The sequence below is a fragment of the Hirundo rustica genome, chromosome 10 (assembly GCF_015227805.2).
Source record: "Hirundo rustica isolate bHirRus1 chromosome 10, bHirRus1.pri.v3, whole genome shotgun sequence".
Lineage (NCBI taxonomy): Eukaryota > Metazoa > Chordata > Aves > Passeriformes > Hirundinidae > Hirundo > Hirundo rustica.
This window is the reverse complement of record NC_053459.1, coordinates 13205345-13228520: the sequence shown is the minus strand read 5'-3', so window position 1 is coordinate 13228520 and position 23176 is coordinate 13205345. Positions and strand designations below refer to the sequence as shown.

General features: G+C 39.3%; 1 protein-coding gene and 1 long non-coding RNA gene across 10 annotated transcripts in view; one reads left to right on the top strand and one right to left on the bottom strand.

Annotated features, from left to right (window-relative positions):
- Positions 1–1079: 1079 nt before the first annotated feature.
- On the bottom strand, positions 1080–21570 carry AGTR1 (angiotensin II receptor type 1). The gene is made up of 3 exons (XM_040074782.2): positions 21476–21570; positions 16873–16990; positions 1080–2763 (listed from the first exon to the last, which is right to left on the bottom strand). The coding sequence occupies exon 3, from the start codon at positions 2708–2710 to the stop codon at positions 1631–1633; it is 1080 nt and encodes a 359-aa protein (XP_039930716.1). The 5' UTR covers positions 2711–2763; positions 16873–16990; positions 21476–21570; the 3' UTR covers positions 1080–1630.
- LOC120757144 (uncharacterized) overlaps positions 12229–23176 on the top strand; it is a 150368-nt gene continuing 139420 nt past the window's right edge. For 8 of the 9 annotated variants that reach the window (XR_009208191.1, XR_009208194.1, XR_005702378.2 and 5 more), the window contains exon 1: positions 12234–12297. This is a non-coding gene — a long non-coding RNA (uncharacterized LOC120757144). Of the gene's footprint in view, positions 12298–23176 lie in introns of all 9 variants that reach the window. The other variant, XR_009208192.1, reaches the window with a different exon arrangement.

Sequence of the window (23176 nt, the reverse complement as noted above, 5' to 3'; positions counted from 1 at the left end):
GACCTGGTTGTTGACCCATTTTTTCCTTAAAAAGTATTGAACTACAGAAATAATTGTTTTGTTGTGTTTTGATTTTGATCATTAGAAAATATGGATAATCCATCCACTCACTACTTGAGAAAAAGACACATTATCGGTATGATTTTGAAGATTATAAATTCTCAAGGGGCATGTAATTTTCTACATGATATATGTTAAGTTTTGGGTTTTTTCTTAAGTTTTGTAATGTCAAAAATACTTATGAACTCATTTATCTTTGAGGACAATAAATGGGTGTGAATCAGACATAAATATTATCTGTAGCTCATTTTTAGGTAAAAAGGACACATATGAGGATAACATTGGTGGAAACTTCCCACAGTGCTTATCACCTTTCCTCTTGATTTGTGTTGAGAGTTTGAGCCAGACTTTAGTTCTGATTTATGCTAGTATAAATCTGAATTTGTTCCATATACACAAAAATACTCTACAGGGAGCAACTACCCTGGGCATAACTTTCTATAAATGGAGAGAAATTCCGTAAAAGCCAAGAGTGAAGTTTGATCTCGGATATTTTGTGATGAGACCAAAATTATTAGTTAAACTGATACATAAGCATTGTCACATTTTTTGCTTATCAGTATATGAGTTTACTAAATGTGCAGGAATTTGAAAAACTAAGTGGATTTGATTAGTTGGTAACTTCTCTCACTTAGTGCCCTGGTTATAACCAAAAAATAGTTTGAAGTTTTCTGATCATCTCTTTCCCAGAACTCATGTTTTGAAATACAAAATTTTACTTTTAGTCAGAAAGAGTATGGAGTCGATTCCCCCTGTATGTAAAATTTTTCAGAGTCAGGGTGGCTTATCATGAGGAAAGGCTGAATGAACCCCATTTCTGTGTGCCCGTATATGGTTATTTTTTTTTAACTAGTATAAAAATACCCACTGGGATATAAATGTACATTTCTGAAGCAATGTTTGAAATGTATGAGTAGGACTATAAATCTAAAAATATATATATTCTATATTTAATAAATAAATCTGCATTTTATTGCATATATTATGAAAAATTGCCATTAAAAAAAATAGTAGCATAAATCAGAATAAAACCAATTTCAAGGACCTTAATTTCCATTTGAGTTTAAAATTGGGCCCCTCTACATAGCATATATTTGAAAATATATTATAAATATGACTATAGGACATTTATGTAATTAAAAAAAACCAAAACAACAAAACAATAAACAAAGCTCCACTCCTCCAACAGAATAGCTCTCATATATGCAAATCAGGTTGGTTGTACTTCATGTTATTTATACAAGCTTTTCCTTTTGAAACACCTGTGAACTTAACTTAGAAGAGTTTTCTCTCCCCTTTTTGTAGCTCCAAGCAAACAGTGGGATGCTGGCAGGAACTCTGACACGCCTGTCCAACACTTACTCTGCTTTCAGTAAAGAAAAACAAAATAAGAATGAAGCAGTCCTCTTTGCAATGTAAGATGAAAGGCCACTGCTGACTCTCTACAGTATGATTTCTCTGAGGTGATCCAGTGTTGCTGTAATGAGCTGTGATGATCAGGACCGCAGATGAATCTTCTTGTTCTTGCTGCTTCGCCCTGCTGTTCAAAAGAAGAACTTTGCCAAACTCCTCAATCGGTATCGAAAGGCCCGGCAGTCTTTTTAGTGTGCAAGCGGATATTTTCTGGCGGCCGATAGGAGAGGGAGCTCATTTTGGTTGTTAGGCTTGGATGTGTGCTGACGTTTGGTGGGATGTATTTTATTAGCTGAAGGAAGTATTTTTTAAAGTTTTTTCCAAAAAAAACATAAAAAAAAGGATTCAGACAGTTATTAAAGTAAGCGATACAGATGGTGAAGGGCATAGCTGTATCCACAATATCGGTGATTTTGCAATCTGTTATCACATGCAATTGAATCAACACATCCAGAAAAGTGAACACTTGATGAGGAATCCAGGAAAAGAAAAAGAAAAAAACAATTGCCACAATCATCTTAAAAATATCATCGTTTCTAGTCTTATTTTTTTGAATTTGATATGCCTTCTTCAGAGTCTTCCAAATTAAGGTGTAGCTCGTTAATATGATCAGAAAAGGGATTAAAAAGCCCAGCAAATTTTTGGATAAACCTAACCCGACCCGGAGCGTGGTGTTATTGCTTTCGTAGCGAAACCCGCAGACCGTCATGTTCAAGTTCTCGGCAAAGAATATGTTGCGGTGGATGATGACGGGCAGGCTGGCCACGCCGGCCAGGAGCCAGATGGCGATGCAGGTGAGCCGGGCTACGAACATGGTGCGGCGGATGCGCGACTGCACCGGGTGCACGATGGCCAGGTAGCGGTCGATGCTCAGGCAGGTGAGCAGGAACACGCTGGCGTACAGGTTGAAGCTTATCCCCGCCGAGGCCAGCTTGCACAAACAGTTGCCAAAAGGCCACTGGTACTCCATGGCTGTGTAGGCTGCCCAGAGGGGCAGAGTTATCAGAAAACACAAGTCAGCCAGTGCCAGGTTGAGAAGAAAGATGCTGGCTACTGTTTTTAGTTTCATGTAGCAGTAAATGACAATAACCACCAGGCTGTTCCCGAATATGCCTATGATAAAGATGATGCTGTAAACGGTTGGGACCATAATGTAGATGTAGCTGTGCCTCCCTGACACAGGACAGTCCACGTGGATTCTTTTCACAGTTTCTTCAGTGGAGTAATTCGGAATCATCTTGAACTCTTTGGCTGTAACCTAGTTTCAGGGAGAAAATACGAAGCTCACACCTAGGAGGAGAAAAGAGGAAGAAAATAGTATTTGTGATAGGGATTTAATTTTTAACATTTCCCAACTAAATGTCAAATTTTTGTCAAGTCTAACACAATGTGTCGATGTCTTTGAATTGTAAAATCAGCCATCTACAAGTGTTTTATCAACCAATTCCTATTTTAATACAGACTTTGCAGAGTGAAACAAAGGTAAGAATGTTAGGAGTTGGCTGGACACTTTTAGATTCTTTTTAACATAAATGAAATATAAAAAGCCTCTCTCAATTAACAAAGTTCCAATTAAAAATAATACTTGTTAGTGAACATATGTCAAAAATAATAAGAGAGACTGAAAATAGCAGATAACTATAAATTCAGGGGAGTCTTTAGATTATTTTCTTTCCATAAATAGGTGACATATTTAATGAGGTAAGTTATAAAGATATCTCAGAAACTAAAGTACTCTGAATACTAATTAAGTATTTAAATACAAACTGTAATGAATTAAGAAAATAAGAGACTTTAGATTAGGTACTCATTTGTATCTCTGAGATTAATCACTAGAATTTTTTTCTATGCATTAAACTTAATTCTTTGAAAAAATGTTTACATCACAGACAAAGATGAAAACTCACAACCTAGTTTTCTGTTCTACCAAAAATACCTTAAATATTCAGAGGTTACTTAGCTCCCCATTTGGCTTGGAACTATGGTATTTAACTGCTAGTGAGGGAAGAAGAATCTGTGAAAAACCAGACACATCCTGAACTGTTGCACATTAATAACTCTACAAAGAGTTTTAGAAGGGTGCGAGGGGGAACATGTTACTTTTCCAGTTGCTGACAAAATTTATGTATCCAAGAATTGAAGTTGTATTTCTGGATCATATTAAATGTTCAGCAAGGGCATGAAATCTCCTTTAAAATGGCACCTCTTTGGTTTGGTTTGCCAGGACCTGTGTGTTCTGCAAGAATCATTTCCTTATTAATGACTGATTACTTAAAAAGCAGGTAATACAGTGTAAGAGACTCTGATACTCCTTACTTTACAGAGTCTAAAAACAGATAGTCTTCACTGAAAAATAATGGATGTTTTAAAAAAATAAATTATAGTTATTATTGCAGAGTAGTATTTATTGCTGTTTGCAGGACCCTGACAGCTATAAGCCAAACCCAACTTGTTCTGCTTAAAACAAAGATTAACTGAAATACTTTGGCTTCAAAAGCAAAACAAAGCAGACCCCAAACAGCAAAGAAACCCTTTAGAAATGTAAGACCCCACCCTAAGATCCCGGGCAGTAGAGATGCCCTCAGAAAGCAGATGCCCTTCACTACAGACGCACCAGCTCTGTTGTCACAGATGTGGCTGCTCGTTATTTGAGTGGTTCAGCACTGATGCTCCTTTTAAGTGTGGAACGCCAATGAGTTCAGTGCTTGACTTACTCTTGTTGGAAGACAAATCTTTTTACAAATTACTTTGTTTTAATAGGGAAGTAAGGCACGGATTTGTCTCAGCAAAGCCCACACAGGAAGTCTGAAGGAGCCAGGAACTGAACCCAGAATACAGGTTGCAGGCAGCATCTCGTGAGCAAGGACACCCTCTGGCTCTTAGTGTTTTGAAGACGTGTTATTTCTCTTTCTTAGCTCATGTTTGCATTAACAACATGATTCATTTCTACAAAGCTAGCAAGGTAATGTCAGGATTTAGGTTCTTGATAATTCTATCAAGTTTAGAGTATCTAGGAAAATGCATCTAATGGACACTTTGTCAAAATGTGTCATGCAACACTTCCCAGTCTCTTCAATTCAATCTGTGTATTAGTCCTGTTGCTTCAGTTGTATAGATGTCTCAAAATGACATCAGCCATTTTCGCCATGTTTCAGAAATAAAGAAGTCAAGCTAACAGAGGTAACACAAAGAAAGGTTCACCATTCTGATCACGTGTGGCACTCCAGTACATCCTGAGAAAACCTGGCTTTCAAACTGTGCCAAATCTCAAATACAAGGTGTTTGGCTCTGTGGAAGGTCAGCTCACCCTGGGACAGGGAAATCACAATAAAAATATTTCAAGATAAATCCTTTTATCTCATCCCTCGGTTATGAAAGTAACTTTGACAGTAACTGATATGTTCTGCAACATCAAGGTCTGGCAACATTTGCCCTGTCCCAGCTACAGGCTGGTGCTGCATGGTCACTTACAGTCTTTGCTCCCTTTTGTACCCACTAAAATCAGAGCCCAGAACTTTGCAGTAGGACTCTGTAGTGAAGTTTCTGTTCAGGAGATCACCTGTGCAAGTTTGACTGGCAATAATGCGCATCAGGCCTGGCTAAGGTGGGGCAAGCCCTTTCTCAGTGACAAGATTAACCAGCCCCTGGTACAATTTGGCTCTGTGTGTACTGAGTGACAGATTCAGTGTCAAAGGCAAATGCAGCTTAGGGAGAATATTCCCTTTTGGTGGGGTTGATTCTGGTAGATGCCAAGGCAATTTTCCCATGGTCTCCTCACACACTCCTTCAGTGTACTGTGTTGTGTTGTTTTGCTTCCAATTTCCCTTTTCTACCCACATGGTGACCTGTACTGTTTCATGTCAGTAGTAGCTTTAGCTGATGCTAATTAATAGCACATGTTCTTTCAAGAAAGAGTAACAGTGATTCTATTATGTTTTCAGAAATGTGTTAAAATAAAAAATAATTCAGTTGGGAATAATTGTCTGGTACTCTGAGGTATTGAATTCCCTGAGCATATTATGGAGTGCTTGGGAAATAAAAAAAGGCAGAACAATTCCCATGAAGAATCAGGAATTTTGGCAAGAAATAGTATTATACTTCAATCTACCTCTGTAGAACTGTGTAATCCTTCTGGATTTGAAAGGTTTTGGCGTGACACTGAAGTCAGTGGAATTGTGCAAATGATGTGTCTGGTATGCCATCAGCTTTGAATGATACTAAGGAATTACATCAATAAATAAATCCATCAATATTTTCAGTAAATGACAAGGAAGCAGAAATATGTATTGTGGTTGCTTTTGGATAAACACATATGGATTGCCATCTGGTTATCTGAAAACAGTTTGAATGTTGCTGTGAGAATGAACCTCATAGGAGCTGTACATATGAAGCACACTAAGGAAAACACTTCTAATCCCAAATGGAATTTTTAAATTTCCTGGAAATCCTAAAGTTTCAGAGCTAGCCTCAGGTGGATCTGCTTCCTTGAGCACAACTGTAACTTCATAGCATTAGGAAAAGCTTCAAAATTGGAGAAGGTAATTTTTTTTTTGAAGACATGAGCCCATGACTGTGCTGAGTAGTGAGAGAGGGCCACTGAAGCCATGTGAATTCCTTACAGGCAGTGATTTCTTTCCCATACAACCTTCGGCTTTTCCTGTTTTTCTCACTTGCCACAGTTCATCTGCTTGTCCCAGGATCAAGGCTGTACACATTCAAAGCAGATACTTCTACACAGGAGTAACTGCAGATTCTTTTAAAACACTACAGAAATAGATGGCAGATACAGGTTTATGCTGCCAGAATTCAACAAAGCAGGTAAAACCACTGGCCAGTTAAATGCAGCTATTGAAGTTGAGCACATTGACAATTCCATGTAAAGCATCTCAAATTATCTGTGCTAACAAAATGGTAATTGGATCATTTTAAGGCTTTTTCTAACAGGATTGAATTGTGACTGTGAATGCTGTGGTGGCATCAATCTCAAACAAATTATCTGGTGAGAAGCAAGCCCTTGTTCTGAGGTACTGTCCTGTTTGACCTTTTATCTTTTTTAATTACAATGATTACAATAAGTCACTGATAATGAAATGCTTCAGACTGCTCAACCAACTATTATTTACCACTCCATTCATTGCTTCTGTTGGGTGAACATGCATCCTAATTAAACTGCCTGTGGAAACAAGGAATGCTGGGCTCATGCAAGGTAAACAGCACTTTGCCTACTGAAAGATCAGATAGCAGTGGCTGTGGCTTTCTGTGAGAACTTCATCAGCTAAAAATAGGTAAGCAGGTGTCACAAGTCAGATTTTGAACAAAAATGTACTTAATATTTGCTTTGACAAAGACTAAATAAACTCAGGCTGACGAATCCTGCCACAGCTTAGCCACCTTATCACTAGGTAATGTGCACTTTCCTTCTTCTGACAGCGGGAAGGTTATTTGCTTTTCTTACAAATGAGAAGACAGTTCCATGTTTAAGAGGATACTGCATTCTACTTTTATGTAAAATTTTTGCACAGGGAGGAAAGAGAATGAAAACTGTTTGGAACAGTATGTTCAGTACAGCTATATTTATTTATTTATGGTGGCATAAACTTCCCTTTATCTTAAGAGTTTAGCCCCCCCTTTCTTAATTTATTCTAACTTCTGAGAAAGTAATAACACTTACACATGCTTTATTGCAAAGGCTTTTAGGTTTTTTTTCTATCTAACACAGTAACCATCCTCATGGCCTTAATGAACAGATCTACTTATATCTCACACACACACACTTCAGCACCTTCTCTGCTTTCCTGAAGTTCCTGAGCAGTACCATTGTGAACCTATAGATTTACCTTTCTCCTAGCTCTTATTCCTTCAGCTAGTTCTCACAGTCTGCATTTCCCACTGATGGCTTTCTTAAATATCTTTAATCCAGAGTTGATAGATGAATTGTGAAGGGAAAGAGAAATACAAACAAGGGTCCATAATACAAACTGTGGTGCCATTACAGTGGGCTCTTGTCATCACAGACATCAGCATCTGACTGTGGTAAATGACAATAAATCCAAAAAATACTGAAAAGGAACTGTGATAGGTAGTACAGCACCAGACACTGTACATCAGCTCACGAACACCAAGAACACCCTCAGCAGACCTGTGTTTGGCAGCTGTCAAGCTGGCTGTTGCTCTGCAATTTTGGATCAGGAGATAGTCTGGTATCTGAACAAGCAGAACTTGAAGGACCTTGTTCTGGCCTTTGCATTTTCTTTTAACTGAGGCAACTGCTACTCTATGGAAATGGCTATTAATTTTTTGATGTTTGCTTTATTTACTTAAAAGTATGTATCTTTTTAATGCTCTAACCTATATGTGGTTTCTTTGTGCCTTCCCCTTGCAAAAGCTCAAGCTGGTCTGCTTCACTTCTGCTGGCTCTATATAGCTGGAAAAAAAAACTGCCTGTGATCCTTTCAGGATCTATAACATCAAAACCTAAATTGATTATTACTTTTTTTTTTGTGCCACCAGAACAGTTCCAGTTACTTTGCAAATGTGAACTGTTTATGTTCTCTGACCTTCTCTGTAAGAACTTCTCTGTATTTATTTCCTCTGGCACACTTCAAAAGAGTCTGTCCTTCTGCAGAATGGCTTTATAGCTTATTCTGAGAAGAATTAACATCTATCTTCTGTTTGTTCTCATGGACTACTCTCATTAATTTTCTCTTCACTTCCCAAGTATCTTTCAACTACTCAGTTTCAGTCATAGAATTTATGTGAAAAAGGACAGATGAAGGGGCTTTTTTCCTCTGGGAAGAATTGATGGTTGTGGAATGTCTGAACAGTGGAACTGGGAGTGTGTATGATTTTGAATGATTATGGGGGAAGAAAATGCAATAGAAAGTAACACAGTTAAGCATAGTGACATTTAAATTGCTTTGATGTTTAACTCATATAGTATAGATTTTGACCACTAGAGGTCTGTATTTCCTATTTTAAAATAAGAGAATTGTTTTAGACTCAAGTGCTGTAACTTTCAAAATATCCCCTTTGTTCAAGGTAATTTAATATGAAAATATAAAGCAAAATATCTATCATTGTACCTGCACTTATTTAAATCTAACACACCAGAGGTAAGTACTTTCACTTTATTTTAGCATCTACCAGCGTCTATCTAATTTCCTGTATTCTGGCACATTCCTGCCTTTGCTAACCTTCAGTCCAGTTCTTGCATTTTTGAGACTTAGAATATCCGATATTTTATTTTTTCAAAGTCATATGCAGCTTAAACTCTCTGTGACCCAAATTTTGAAGGATATTTTAAAGAAACTTTACTTTAGCAATGCAGATGGAAAAATAGTGACACCTACTCATTCAACTAAGATTATTTTAGATCTAACTAGGCACATTATTAATCCCACAGCTCTTTTCCAAGTATCAGCCAATTTGGAAGGAAGATATTTTTACTGTTGAAAATGGCACTTCATAACTACCCTTTTTTTCTTTTTCAAGCAACTTACGGGACTTTTACAAATTGAAAGGTAACAAAAGTCTACACAGTGTTATCCAAATTGTGTGTACATTTTATTAATTTAAAGCAATTTAGTAATTTGAAAATAGAAATATATTTAGCACTTTTTACACCACCACCGCCACCAACCCCCAGTTTTACTAATACACTTGGACTTGTCATTATCTCTTTGGACAGTGTCAGTGCATGATGCTGCTATTCTGTTCCAACTACGTGTTTACCTGAATAGTTCCCTAAAGCTGGTAAGGGCAAACAGCTTTTCATTCAGATGAAGCAGAAGGGTTGTTGGTGTCACAATGAGATTTATTTTATTGAAAATAGTAGATGGGCAAGCTAGAACCAAAAAAATGCCATAAACTATACTGTCCTGTGCCAGATGAGTTGGAGTCATCAGTATCTTGTCCTGTATTTAAGTCCAATGGGTTATACAGTGTCAGTGTATCTCTGTGCACTTAAGGGATGTTTGGGTACAAGCATACAATGTTTATATCTCTAAGCTGCTAAAAATAGGAGCATTTAGTGAGAACAGAAGTGATATATAGAGATGGAAAACCAACAAGCAGTTGGCTAGATTTAAAGTGAAAAATAAAGAAATCCAATCTATTATTTACATACTTATACTTTGTGTTAGAAATCAATGTGGCAAAAATACGCACATGTGAAGGGCCATTTCCAAACACAACTTATGGGGCAGTGGAATGATGAATAAAACCTTTCAAGTATCTTTTTTGGACATTAAATGCTAATATACTACTATGTAAGATGTGACAGTTTTTCTGCTCTTTTTAGCAGTCTACAGCGTAATGATGTCACAGTTATAATGAGAGCAGCTGCAGTAGCAGGGAAAGTTTGGACTGTTGTTTGCATATACTCTCACTGTGCATACAGAGTCCAGAAACACTGGAAATATCTCTTCCTACTACATAGCTCTTTGGACAAAATTAACTGTCAATCCCCAACTCGTGTATATGTTTTTTGGGTTTTTTCCCCAGAATCTGGGAAGCCCTGATGTACATACTTCTATAAAATTTTACTTGTAGAAGTTAATGCCAAGAAAGGATTGCTCAACTTCACAAGTTTCTCAACCTCACCAGAACTTAGCGGTTCAGTGAGTGCTATCACAGCAAAGATTATGGGGATTTTTTTGTACAAAACTTGTTAACTGACAGATCAATAGGGCACTCATTAGAGCTAGCCAAAAGTTTTTCAGTTAAGAGTAAGTCTAATTCTTTTAGTTTATAGGTTTCATTTTTAGGATTCTCTATGTTTAAGTTTCAAAGTAAACACCGATTTCCTCTTATACACACATAATTTTGTTTTCTCTGCTGTTAAGGGTAAGGAAAACATTCTTGGGTTCAATCCATGTCGAACTGGACTCCAAAATACTGAAAGATTAACCACTGCCAACATGCTGTGTGTTTAATCTCTTGTGGAGGATCAGTGAGCTGGTGGTTTTAGACACTGCTGGCTCTGGCTTGACAGTGTATGCCAGATATTTTAGACTTTTCTACCTAATTTTCTGGACCTTTTTTCCCCATTTAACCATCAGAACAATCTCTGTTTTCTTTCTTTCACCAAGGCTGCATGAATGTGTTGCAAACTCTCTGGTGTTTAATATGTCTTAGGTATCATATAAAGGTAAGGATATGAATATAAAATTATCCCCAGAGCTGTAACTTAAAACTGAAAAGATAATTAAATAAAGTAAAATATATTTCTAAATTAATAGTTGTATTTCAGTACTTCTGAAACTAAATATCACAATGCTAAGCTTCAGAAAAGATGATGTTTGAAGGGGGGTTCTCATGGTGTCCTGTCACCTTGGTTGGTCTGTCTTGACAGAAATGAGGATCATCTTTTCTTTAACTAGGTTATTAAACCTATAGCCAAATTAGTTTTTAAATATGAAAATTAGTTGTTAAAGCAGAAAGCAATCACTGCTCTTGTTTATAACACAAGGTAAAGAATTGTCTCTTTCTGTAGAAGAGGCTTAAGACACTTAGGCATATCAAGACTTTGAAACGAGTGCATTAACAACCATCATCATTCCAGCATGGGTTTTTGTACCTCTGCTCTGGCCATTAGCTTTACCAAAAAGGAAGACTGGCACCCTTCTGGGAGATAAAAATGATCAATAATCAGCAGGCTAACCTAATGTCTGCTTCTCAGGATCATGTCATCTCCTCATACTGCTAACAATGTCATTTACTGCACGTTAGATGAAAGTAAATGAAAGACAAAATAAAGGTATTTTGGAACAATGTAAGACTAGAATTTCTAGGGTTTTCAGCACTGACATGAAAAGTTTTTTGAATAGCAGCACAATATAATATTTCAGCATGAATACACATTTTATTGCAGGTTTATAATTTCAAATTTGATGCTGGGTTATGAAGTATCTTCAGGGTATTTGGAAGTACCTGAAAGAATCAATAATTAACCAGAATTAAGCCATCAATCCCAGAAGGAATAAAAATTAGATTAGTTTGAGCTGTGAAAGGTTACATGCTGCATGGTTACTTTCTCTGAGTGATAGTAAATGAATGAATGAACACATTTCCTTTATTGCAGCTGGAATTGCCTATATAAAATATAGTGTGCCCCATGTGATTGTTTTTAATAAAAGACAGAAATCGAATTCAGGTTTGTTAAGCGCAAGTGAAATAATTTGATGAATTTTAAGTTTCTTTTCTGATAGCTTTGTTCCATGGAATATGAAGGTGTTTGGGTTTTTATTTGTTTGGTTTTTGTTTGTTTGTTTGTTTTGTGTTTAATTACATTGCATGGCACATCCTACACAAATGTAGTTTCTGGATACCTAACCCCACACCTGAAATTTCTCCATTGCTTCCATGTGTAATGCATCATAAGATTCCATTGTGAACACCTCTAATCTGAGAAATACGGGAATTTACATTAATTCTGGCCTTGAGCCAGATTTATATTTCAGTCCTATATTAAAAATGCTGTGGAGGGCAAGAGAGAACAAAACATACTTAAATAAAAAGCACTGCTGTGAGCACACTTTATTATGGCCAGTTCTAACAGCAGAGATCAGGTACAAGGAGTGAGGCATCTCAGCTCCTTTCAGACTGTAGGTGAAGGGAATGCAGGTGCCCTTGCCCCTGCTCAGTAACAGCTGTGTTAATTACCCAACACAGCCTCAGCCCTGATGAGTTACAGCTGTGGCCAGTAAAGGTGAGTGTGATAAAAGGGAGTGGGTTTGGTACCAAGGGGGAATCATGGAGGAGGGATCCTGAGGAAGAGGAGGCTCATGAAGAAGAATTCTGAGGAGAGAGAATCACTGCTCTGAGGTCAGTCTGGGTGTGCAGGTAGAGCTTGTTGTTGGAACCTGCGGTCACAGTCTAGCTGGGTAAAAGCCTGCAGTCAGAGGCTGCAAAGGAAAACTACAGCAGGAGCTTGCTACAGCCAGGGTCAGTGGTGAATGGCTGGAGTCAGGATGGCTGAGCTGCAAAGAGGAATAAGCCAGGACCCTTATCATGCTGTGATAAATGAGAAATCTGTGTCTTGGCTCATTTCTACTCTCTAACAAGAGGGCTGAGGAAGCATTAGATCATATACAATTCACAATTTGCTTACTGGGTGTTCCATACACCTATGAATCTGTCCTAAATTACATGGTCCTCTTCACTGAAGATTGAGGGTTCCTTCTTCAATATGCAAAAAAATAATAGTAACAACTCTTCTTCCTGCCCAGCTTGTAGGAGAAATGCTATTATGTTACTGTGATTTCAAGCAAGTAGAGATTAAGAAGGGGTTACAATACATTTTATGCGCTATTTTGAGTATCACGGGTCTCTGATCTCGCTTATTCTTGCTGGAAGGAATGTTAACTGGAATGCATCCAACACAGAAAGTGTTTTAAGTTTCATTGTCCAGGTCTTAGTCTGTGGTTGCACTTGTCCAGAAGAAGGGAGCTATCACAAGGAAAGTGGCCTTTTGTGGGATGGGGGGGAAGGCTACTTCCATAAACTGCTATAATTGCAAGACAGCTTGCTTACCAGCCTCTAGGTAAAAATAAGTGAGTTTTATGTAAGCTTAAACTGTTAATGGCTGTTAATAATTTAGCAGAAAAAGGTACTTTGTGCATCTAAATTAGAAGTGATAATTTCATAAAATGGTTTTTGCATGAGTGATATGCCTACAGCAATATGCAATCACTGGCAGAACCTTTTCTGTTGCTGGTAGAGATTCCAACAGAAAATGGAATGGAAAGGCCAAAACTTCAACTATTTCCTCAAGAACTAAATCCCCTAATTTTGGGAGAAAAGGATTTTTCTCCATCTTTGCTCTTTTTCCGTGTTACAGCTTTATTGTGAAAGACACAACTCAGTCAGTGGTGCTACTAGTATAAATGTACCAAAATTAATGTTTTAATTAGGTTTCTTTTGCTCCCTCTAGGCAAGGATGTTTCTAGGAAGAAGGGCAGGGGACACAGCTAATAATTTTGTAGACAAAGTTGGGAGGTGATAGCACTTTGTGGATTTTCCAGTTAGTTCAGATAGAGGCTACCCTGTTTTTTCCAGTAGTTTATTTTATTCAGAGACCACACTGTCACTTGCCCCTCTCCCGGAGTTGTGTAACTCTTCTGCTGAGCCAGGAGACACAGAGGCAAAAATGAACATTATGTATGCAGTTTGTTTATACTCCTGAACAACTTTCCTTAGTTAAAGGTGAGATACTAATGCAATCAGCAACAAACTCTCAAAAATAACTTTGCTTCTTCTTTTCTGGTACAAAGAACTGTCTTTCTGTATCTTCCTGTAAAACAGTAGACAGGTGCTACCAGAGAGCTTACAAAGATTTGCTTCAAGTTGTAAAGTAAATCAGTAACCTTCTGACATGCATGGCAACATGATGTGTGTTGAACCCTGACCTAGTATGCTAATCCTCAAAAAAACCCCATTCTCCTGCCATTGAGCTAAATCACCAGGCTGTGGCCATGATGCACCTGAGCTTTCCAGGCTCAGTATGCAGTCCCTTCTGCAGGATGGGCTTTTTATTTTTACATCCCTCTCCCCACCCACCCAAACCCCCTGCTTCCCCATCTAATATAGAAGGCAGATGTAAATTAATGAATAACTTCAGAAATGCATTGAGCAGAGCAATTACCTTCATCTGCAATGATGGCTAATCAGAAAGCAGGAGAGAAGAGAAACACTGAAAATTCTCTGCTTCCACTCCAGGAGTGGAGAGACCTCCTTCATACAGAGGTGTTCTGCTTTCTAATCTAATGGAAATGAATGAGTTGACTGAGAGTCGCTCGTGTTGTTACCTAAAAAGAATTTCCTTCTCTTAAGCCCTCTAATGAATCCCATTCCCGTTACCATTCACCAATGTGGTTCAAGTTAGTGACAGAATCTTTTGCTTTGAGTAATGAAGACATGAACTGAAATACAAACATGTGCAGATGCAGTACATGGACACAGACAAACCAGTATCACTAAAGTGTCTGCCATGGTAATGAAACCAGCTAATCTGAAAGCTTTATCACTACATTTCCAGTGTCATGGCTAGTGATTTCCATATAACTTCCCACCAGTCAGCGCTACATCTCTGAGGAGAGCAAACCTTGCATTGAACACATTTTTCTTTTGACTTTGTGCTGAAAAATAGTGTTTGTCTTATTGAAGAAGCAAAGGCAATGTATTGTGGATTTCTGGGCAAGGAAATGGATGTTAGACTTCAACACCTTAGTTCAGAGGAAGCTTTGTCTTGTAATTCAGCAATCTGTAATAGGATTTGGTTCACTGTGTCTGACTGAGACACTTGATTAGTTTTCCTATTATATAATTAATTTAGATGTCCTTACAGTGGGAAAATATCACACCACAGCAATACCCCTCAGAAGAGACTTTTCTTCCCTAAATGAGAATGTTAGGAACAGCCTGGAGGGAAAAGTTAAAAGATTAAAAGCAAAAGATCAGCATGGAGGCTTCTTAATGAATCGCTCATTAGGGTCAGAAAAGGGGAACGAAAGGCAGAAAGGAAAGAAAACAGTATGAGTAACTGGCAAAGTACAAGAGTTTATTCAGACAAAAAAAAATCTTTTAAAATGGTAATGTAGGTAAGCCCAAGAGAAGTTAGTATCCTTGTAGCTGTTGGTAGGTATAGCACTGAAAGCGTAGAGGCCCAATTGTGCTTTCAGTTGTACAAAACTCCTGTTAAAGGCAGATCATTATGAGGACTAGAAGAAAATTTGAGACTATATGAGTCAATTGAACTCGTGAGTTTCTAAGGGGTTAATCAAAGAGAAGGAAAGGTCAAACATAGACACCTTAATCCACGTCAGTGTGAAAGGCATTATCACCCATGGAAAAACAAGTTACTATGATCCTTAGTGCTTTGTCTGGAAGGCAGCACACTTAATAGAATGATCCCAAAATAGATGTTCTGCCAAATTTGTACAGCTTGTTTCCTGTTTTTTTTCCCCCAAAGTAAAATTTATTGCTCTATTTTGAAAATAAAATTAATTGGTGAACTCTTTGCTGTCCTGAGATGTTCCTTGTGGGTACTGAGGACCAGCCAGAGGTAGCAAAACAAAGGCAGCTGTTACAGCTGGAGTGAGCTAATCTATGATACTGTGAATCAGTGCATCCTCAAGCAGGTGCAGTCTCGGTTCTCAAGCAAACAGAAGTGCATAGAAGCCCAGAAGGGATAATGCTGTGCCTTCCCAGAGATGCTGAATGAGCTTCCCTTTAGTGCTAGGAAAATTACTGTGCAATTCCTTGGATGTGTGGCTGTCCTTCACTGACATAGCTGCCTTTTTTTTTTTTTCCTCCCTAATGGTATGTTCAAGAATATGGAAGCGCATCATAAAGCGTATTTGAAGGTAAAATGATTTTGAGTGCTTTTTCTTTGAAGCACTTGTTAGGAAGACCATGTGAAAAGAAATATTTTTACCTTATTTCAGAAAAACTGTAATTGTCTAATCATGGCAAGCTGCTAATAACAAAAGCAAGAGGAAAACAATAAAGACAGCACAACTAGAGGCCCAGTTTGATAACACATGTTGATTCTTGCCCCATGCTTTCCATTTCTGACTGTTGTACACCAAGTAGAGAGCCTGAGGATGGAGAAAACCAACCCTGAGCAACTCCAGTGGTAGCAGGCTTACCCTTTGGTATGGGAAGGAAGTAAAACTGTATAAGCATTTAGGCTTGGGCAACAAGAATGAGTGGAGAAAGGAGAAAAGATGAAAACCAATAGGAGTTTATAAAGAAAAAGATGAAAAGGCAATATCCATCCTGTAAATGTCAACTGGAAAGGGTGTGGATGGTTTCTCAATGAACAAGCTCAGGCTGCATCTTTGTACATCATGTGCTGCCTGCTTTGAGGAAAGGCTCTGGCCAGGCTGTGCTGATGTTAAAGCAGAGTTAAATGGAGGCCAGCTGCCAACTGAACATTTTTTAGAGAAGTCAACTTGTGCATTTTTCTCCTTGCGTAAGCCCCCCATCATGAAAGTACAGCTGTTCAGTGGTTTTCTGGAATGTTTTACTTATTTGCATGTGTCCCTCTCAGCTAGAAATGCTGAGGCATAGCACTCCTCTGTAGAGTCTCCTCTCAGTTTTCTGAAAACTGAGTGGATTCAGGGTTCCACGGAATTTTAATTTCTATTTCTGTTCCTATACTTAATCTACTGATTATTAGATCTTAACTAGCCAAGGATCTATCAGTAGCTCACAAAGTTGAATGACCTGGAAGTAAAGAAAGGAATAGGTGAATTAGCTGAAATTAGGAGTTTACTTAAATAATTCTTTGTTCTGGCTGTAACCCTAATTATAGCTTTCACCTCAAGCAGTGAAGTACTGTCTAAATATTGTCCTTGCCCAAATCCAGTACTAGTTTCTTTAGATATTGCCAGTTACCTTTTGCTGTAGCCTGCTTTTTGTCTTGTCTTCAATCATGCCACTCACTGCTGCATTGCCAATCTGATCTCACTTTCCTGCTGTGAGGCCGTCTTTGGTTATTACCCGTTTTCTGTGCCTACAAGAGAAATGCTATTCAGCTACAATAAAAGGAGATAAACACCACAAATCGTAACCAAGCATTCTAGCTAGCCTTGTTATACAGCGAATACCTGGACAGTTTTGCTATCAAACAAAACACAAATGGAATAAAAATTGTAAAAGACACCTGACCAAAGGCCAAAATCTGTAGTTCTTTCACATGATGGTGCAGCAGAGAAAACTAACAGCCTGTCATTTGGAACACTATTTTCCTATCCTTTGTTGCAATTCACTTGAAAGCTCAGAGTAATTTTAGTATAATCCATCATTTATCTGAAGAAAAGACCTAAAAATTATTAGGCCAGCAATTTTGTTTCATATGAGTTTTGTCTCAAACAATCACAGCTGTTAGGACTTAGAGTCAAGATAACCTCTCTTCATTTGTTACAGCTGAGGTAAAAAAATGTTAAGTATGAGTATCATAACTCCCCTTGTTTGTCAAATTTGTTAAATTCCCCAAAATGTTCCAAAGTGACAAAGATTCTTCCAGGGTACATCTGGCAATTTTAGGGGGGGGGGGGGTGGGGGTGTTTTCTTTTGTTGGCAAATGATACATTTTAGAAAATGATACGGAACACAGAATGAGTGCTCTGAGTAGAATGACTATTTGTGAAAGTGATCTTAAGAGACAAATTTGTTGATGGAAAGGGAATGGAAAGAAGTACTGTCATTAGCAAAAGATTACTGGCTTACTCTTTGCTGTAAGGGTGCTTGGGAGCAGAAGGAAGAGGCAAAAAATGACACTGTGATTAGTAACTTTCTTACATCCACAATACCACTGAAATATGGAGCCTTTTTGTTCTTCAGGCTGCAGTGTTTCAGCTTCATGACTGAGCTCCATGCATCTTGAAACTCAAAGCATACATAAGATCGCCAGCTACTCCAACTCTCCAACGCATTTGAACTCACCTTGTGCTTACATGCAGAAGTTTTAACTTTTATGCAAAGTTAGTTCCATGTAAGTAGGTGAGGTTCAACACTTAGCAATAGCAACCTCTTTATTCGTGTTGAGGAAACTAATCCTACAATAGTGAAAAGAATGATGTAATTCCTCCATCTATTTTCCTCTCTCTTCAAAAGTGATCCACATTTTTTATTCTGTTTTCAGAATTCTGTGAGATTTCTAAAAATGTTTCTTTTTTACATTCTGCCAATTTACCTTGTCAAATCTGATCCTAAAATGCAGAGGCTGACTTCTTAAAAACACCATAGTCAACTTTAGGACTAACTGTCCAAAAAATGTGAACTGCCATCTAAGAATACTGAAAAATTCCTAATTATTTTTTCAGAGGAACACGTGGTAAAACACAACATCTGTGTCCCTGCATTTCTGATGGAATTGTTGTACAGCTGAAAGCCAGAGGAACAAACAGCAGCAATAAACTAGATAAGGCTTGAAAACTGAGCCAGGATTACCCAAAGGCTAGAGATTTAGCTAAACGTGCAATAGAGCCTACAAGACAAGCGGGCTGCTGTGGGCCTGCAGTGGCCAGGCTTTACCCAATCCTCCCAATCTCACCATGCTTGCAGCTCTGAAAAGATCCTAAGTTTATGCCTCTCCTTCTGGAGAGAGATGATGGTGGCTGTGCTGCCAGCGTTACTATCAGAAATAGGTGAGGGGAATACTTTGCTGTCCACCATCCTTCCTGACCTGGCCATTTGTCCTCTTTTTTCATGTATCCAATATAAAGCCCAAGCAGATCTATTTGTAGATAAATCTTGCTAATCCAACTCCTCAGCTCAGCTTTAGATACGACATATCCAAATTCAATTTTAGTTGATCTTTCCTCTCATTGAGGAGGTCTCCTAGAAGATAACCACTAAATTCAGTTTAAAAATGCACAAGATTAACCACGTAATTTAAGTCAGATGTAGTATTTGATAAAGTAATGCATAAATATCCATGTTCTGTACCCGCATCAAGATGAATATCACCTTTTATGAAGTTACCAAGGTAGACTAGGATACTGAAGGTGCAGAGAACATGCCAACCACTCAAACAATTGCATGCTTCTTAGAATGAGATGAAGACCCTGAAAATCTGGGCAGTGATAGCCACAGGTAAGCCTATGAATACTACTGGTGACACTAATAACTTCTGGAACACAAGAAGTTCCAGAAAAAAAAAGAGGTAGTGAGCAAATAGGAGTAATTTGTGACTGCTTAAAATTATTTAAACTAATACTATGCCTTTGCATAAACAATATTTTAACTAGAACGGTGTAATGAGAGTTTGTAATTTATGTAACTTTAAATTAACATTAATGACTGTGCTCAATGATAGGCAATGCCAGGGAAAAACTACCTAAATATGCTCCTCTAACAAACATGGAGGATAAAATTATCACAAAGGAGAAAACTTAGTAGAAAAATGCAGTCAGTGCCCATTATGCAAAATATATATTTTTTTAAATGGGCATTAACACTACACTTATTTCCATGTCAGTCCATACATTTCTATAAAGTATAAATAAATCACCATGTTTACATGCTGCATCTGCCTCTGTTTTTATAGCATGACAGAGTGAAATTGAATATATTTTCCAATATTTAATACAATTAAAGATAATATTATTCAGGAAACACAAATACCATCATTCATCGTGCATCTTCTTGTTCCAAGAGGGCTGTAAAAAGCAGGTTGTTGAGTTGTGATATTTGAAAGTTAAAGGCAGCACTCTCCTCACTTCTGCAGCGCTGTGGGTACTGACACTTCAGGCTGGTATTTGCTGCCTTTTCAACAGTAACTTCCAGCTGCAGTTTGCACATGCTGTCCAGCCCAAGTGATAATGTCTCAAAGCAGGAAGGCAGGACACCTTACACCATAGCAAATGAGCACACTTCTGCTCTCCCCCAGTGCAGAATTCATCTGTTTCCATCTATTACTATGACAAAAGTAAGGGAAGAATGAAACCAGCTATATTCAAATGTAATGATCAATGTGACTTCTTTTAATGGTACAGGGCCACTGCTTTCTCAGTGCAACAACACAAACTAGGAAGCATGCAATGATCACAACTGATTTTTCTCTGCTTTGTAGTTCAAGTTTTAGAGAGGAAAATTGTGCAGCAATACCATGCTCCTGCTGGAAAGGCATATTTTTTACAACTCTTAATACATGAGCAAAAGCTGAATTTGTAGGCACTTAATATTTTTGAAAGATGTTGCAATTTAAAAGATTATAGTGGCAACAAGCAAAATGGACTGCCATAGTCAGGAGTACGAAACATTTGTCTGACACTAAAACAGACCTAGAAAAGCCTTTCTACATCATCATGGTAATCACCTGCTTCAGGCCATACTTAATCCTCCTATTCAGGCAAAAATCTAATCATGTTACTGCTGTGGGTTCATGCAAGTGACAAGAGGCTTCACTATGCAAAAAAAATCCTTCTTGATACCCTTATCCTGTGATTTTACTGAGCCAATTTACTACCTTGTCCCATGCTATGCAACACAATCCAAATGAGTGCTGCTACTTTTGGAAGTGATGGAAATTTACAGTGAACTGTAGCATGCTCTGGGCAGAATCCTGCTGTCCCTTGTTGCCATACATCTCATTATTTCTAGGGGTTTTGCAGAAGTGTAGAAATAGGTGTAACTGGATACTGCAATTTTACTGCTTGTATGCATCATGACCTAACTGACTTAATTATGATACACCAGATGACTTAGAATATAGGGCTTGGACTTGTAAGTAACTGGTAAAATTGTTTTGATGCATAGAAAGGAGAAGAACAGTAATTATATTACAGGACTTCATCTGAACTTGAGGAACTCTGGTTGGTCCAGTGAGAGTTTAAGAGAAGTTTAGAAACTGGCTGGGAAGAAAAAAAGGCATTTTAACTTTATAATTAAAATTAACCTCTGATTGTAGATCACTCCAATTCTTGCTCTGTAGAAAAAGGATAGATCGGGTCAATGGAGAGTGTATGCTACCAAATTCTGATTAAACCAATACTTGCTGCTGACTGGTGGAAGTTGCACTGCCTGCCAGACTGAGAAACTGAACTGTTTGCACAACTCCCAGAAATCATGAGCATCCCTTTTGGAGTTTGATTAATTTCTATCGTGAGCTTAGCACAGCGATTAAAATTAAATTGCTCATCTGACGGTGAGCAGAGGTGATGAGGCTGCATCTTGCAGGCTGTTGGGATGAGCCCCGAGTGCTGTGTCTCCCGCCCAAGGGTGCCCTCGCTTTCTCTTCAAACTGTTGACAAGACTCGAGAGCTCCAGCGCGGCAGGGCTGGAGTCTATGGGGCACTAAGTCCTCTCTAAAATATTTATGTGGAGCGGGCCTCGAGGGGCAAGCGCGGGGGATTAAGTGACCGCGCTTCGTCCAGGACTGAGCCCTCCTGTGCCAGCTCCGTCTAAGCCAAGTATAAATTCCGTACGAGGCTGTATCGCGCTCGCAAACGCTCTGGCTGTCCCTGGCCGAAGGTGCCCGCCGGGACGCGCTTACCTGGCTCCGGGCGGGGGTGGCCGAGCCCCGGCGGCGCTCGGAGCGGGCTGAGCCGGGCTGGACTAAGCCGGGCCGAGCCGGGCCGGGCTCCGGGCGCGCTCCTTGCCGGCAGCGCCGCTCCTCCCGCTCCGTGCGCGGCCCCTCCGTTTATAGCGAGGGGCGTTGCGGCACAGCCCAGCTCGCCCGCCGCCTCTCCCCACCCATCTCCCGGGACGGACCCCGCTGACCCGGCTCCCTCCCCCTTCCCTCCAGCCGCGGCTGCGGAGCCGGCCGGGCAGCACCGGGGTGCCCCGGGGAGCGGGCAATGGGCAGGGCAGCGCCGCGGAGTCGGGATCGCTGCGGGAAGTGCGGGCGCAGGCTGCGCCGTGGGGCGAGGGGTGCGCTTGAGGGGCTCCTTCCCTGCCTTTGCTGCCAGGGGAAGGGGCCGCGAGTGATGTACAAACATTCCCAGTTTCTCTGAGACTACCCCGGGACTCCGGGGAGCACAACTCCGATCGTCACGTTGAGTGTATACTTGCCATAGTAAATCTGGCAAACTATTCTCCGGGAGCAGAGGGGTGCAGAGGGAACCCCCCTTGGAATACATGTTCTAGGAGGACTTCTCCTGTCACCGGTAACTCATTTAAAGAAAGGATTTTGTGTATGAGGGATTTTGCTTATTTGCATCTCTCTCGTTTTGCTAAACAGGACAGGGAACGACTTTTCAGGCAGAATTTGTGACACTGTCATGCTCATTTCAGGATTTCAGAAGTTATGTTTCGTATTAGGGCCATAACACCATAGTTATGGAAAGAGCTGAAGATTCCAATGGGAGCTGCGCAACTTGGATTGCTTACTAACCTTTTTTTTTTAATACACCTAGTGTGTCTTTGGAGGCTCTCTAAAGAAACACGTGATCTAGGATGGCAATATCCTTTAAAGGTTGGCAGTATAACTTTATGGTTGCTAAGAATAATTACAGTCTATTTAGTCATAGTAACAGGAGAGGCAAATCAAGAGGAAACATTTGGATTCTGCAGTAATAACAACTGGTTTTTCAGTATCTGTACACGTACAATCAGTAATATCTTGTCTGGCTATAATTTGGTTTTGAAAATCTGCTAGCAAAATCAGAGATTCAGATAGAAATACAGAACTGCAGTGCCTTGCATAAATTCAGTTGTTCCAGTCTGTGTCTGATGGGCCGTGAGTGTGTTACATGGAAGCACTAATCCACCTGTGACATAATCTTTTGCCCTGATCTTATTTATGTTGCAACAAGAAAAATCATCTGCATTTTCATCATAACAGCAGCCAGGACTGAAGCAGTCTATACTGGCAGCACACTGCCCTCCTGGCACTTGGGGAGTTTTTAATTGGCTTCCTCTCTAAAGAGATTGTGCGGAGACCTTCTAATGATGAACCATGTGCATGTCCACAGATTTATCGTGACAGGGACTAGAAACCACTTGCTATAGGTACTATTCAGGTGTGTACAACACCTAAAGCTGGCTACAGCAGTGGGCTGTGTTATCCCCATTTATGTCTGTTTTATTATACAGAGCTATTGACATATGGGACATATTTTTTATATCCAAACCATTCTTTGTACTCTTTGTACAGACACTTTGTGATTCCCAAACTCTATTGAGTGACAATATATTTGGCAGCTATTTCCCACTTCTGCCTCAGTGTTCTGTGGTAGAACCCGCTGGGTGGAAC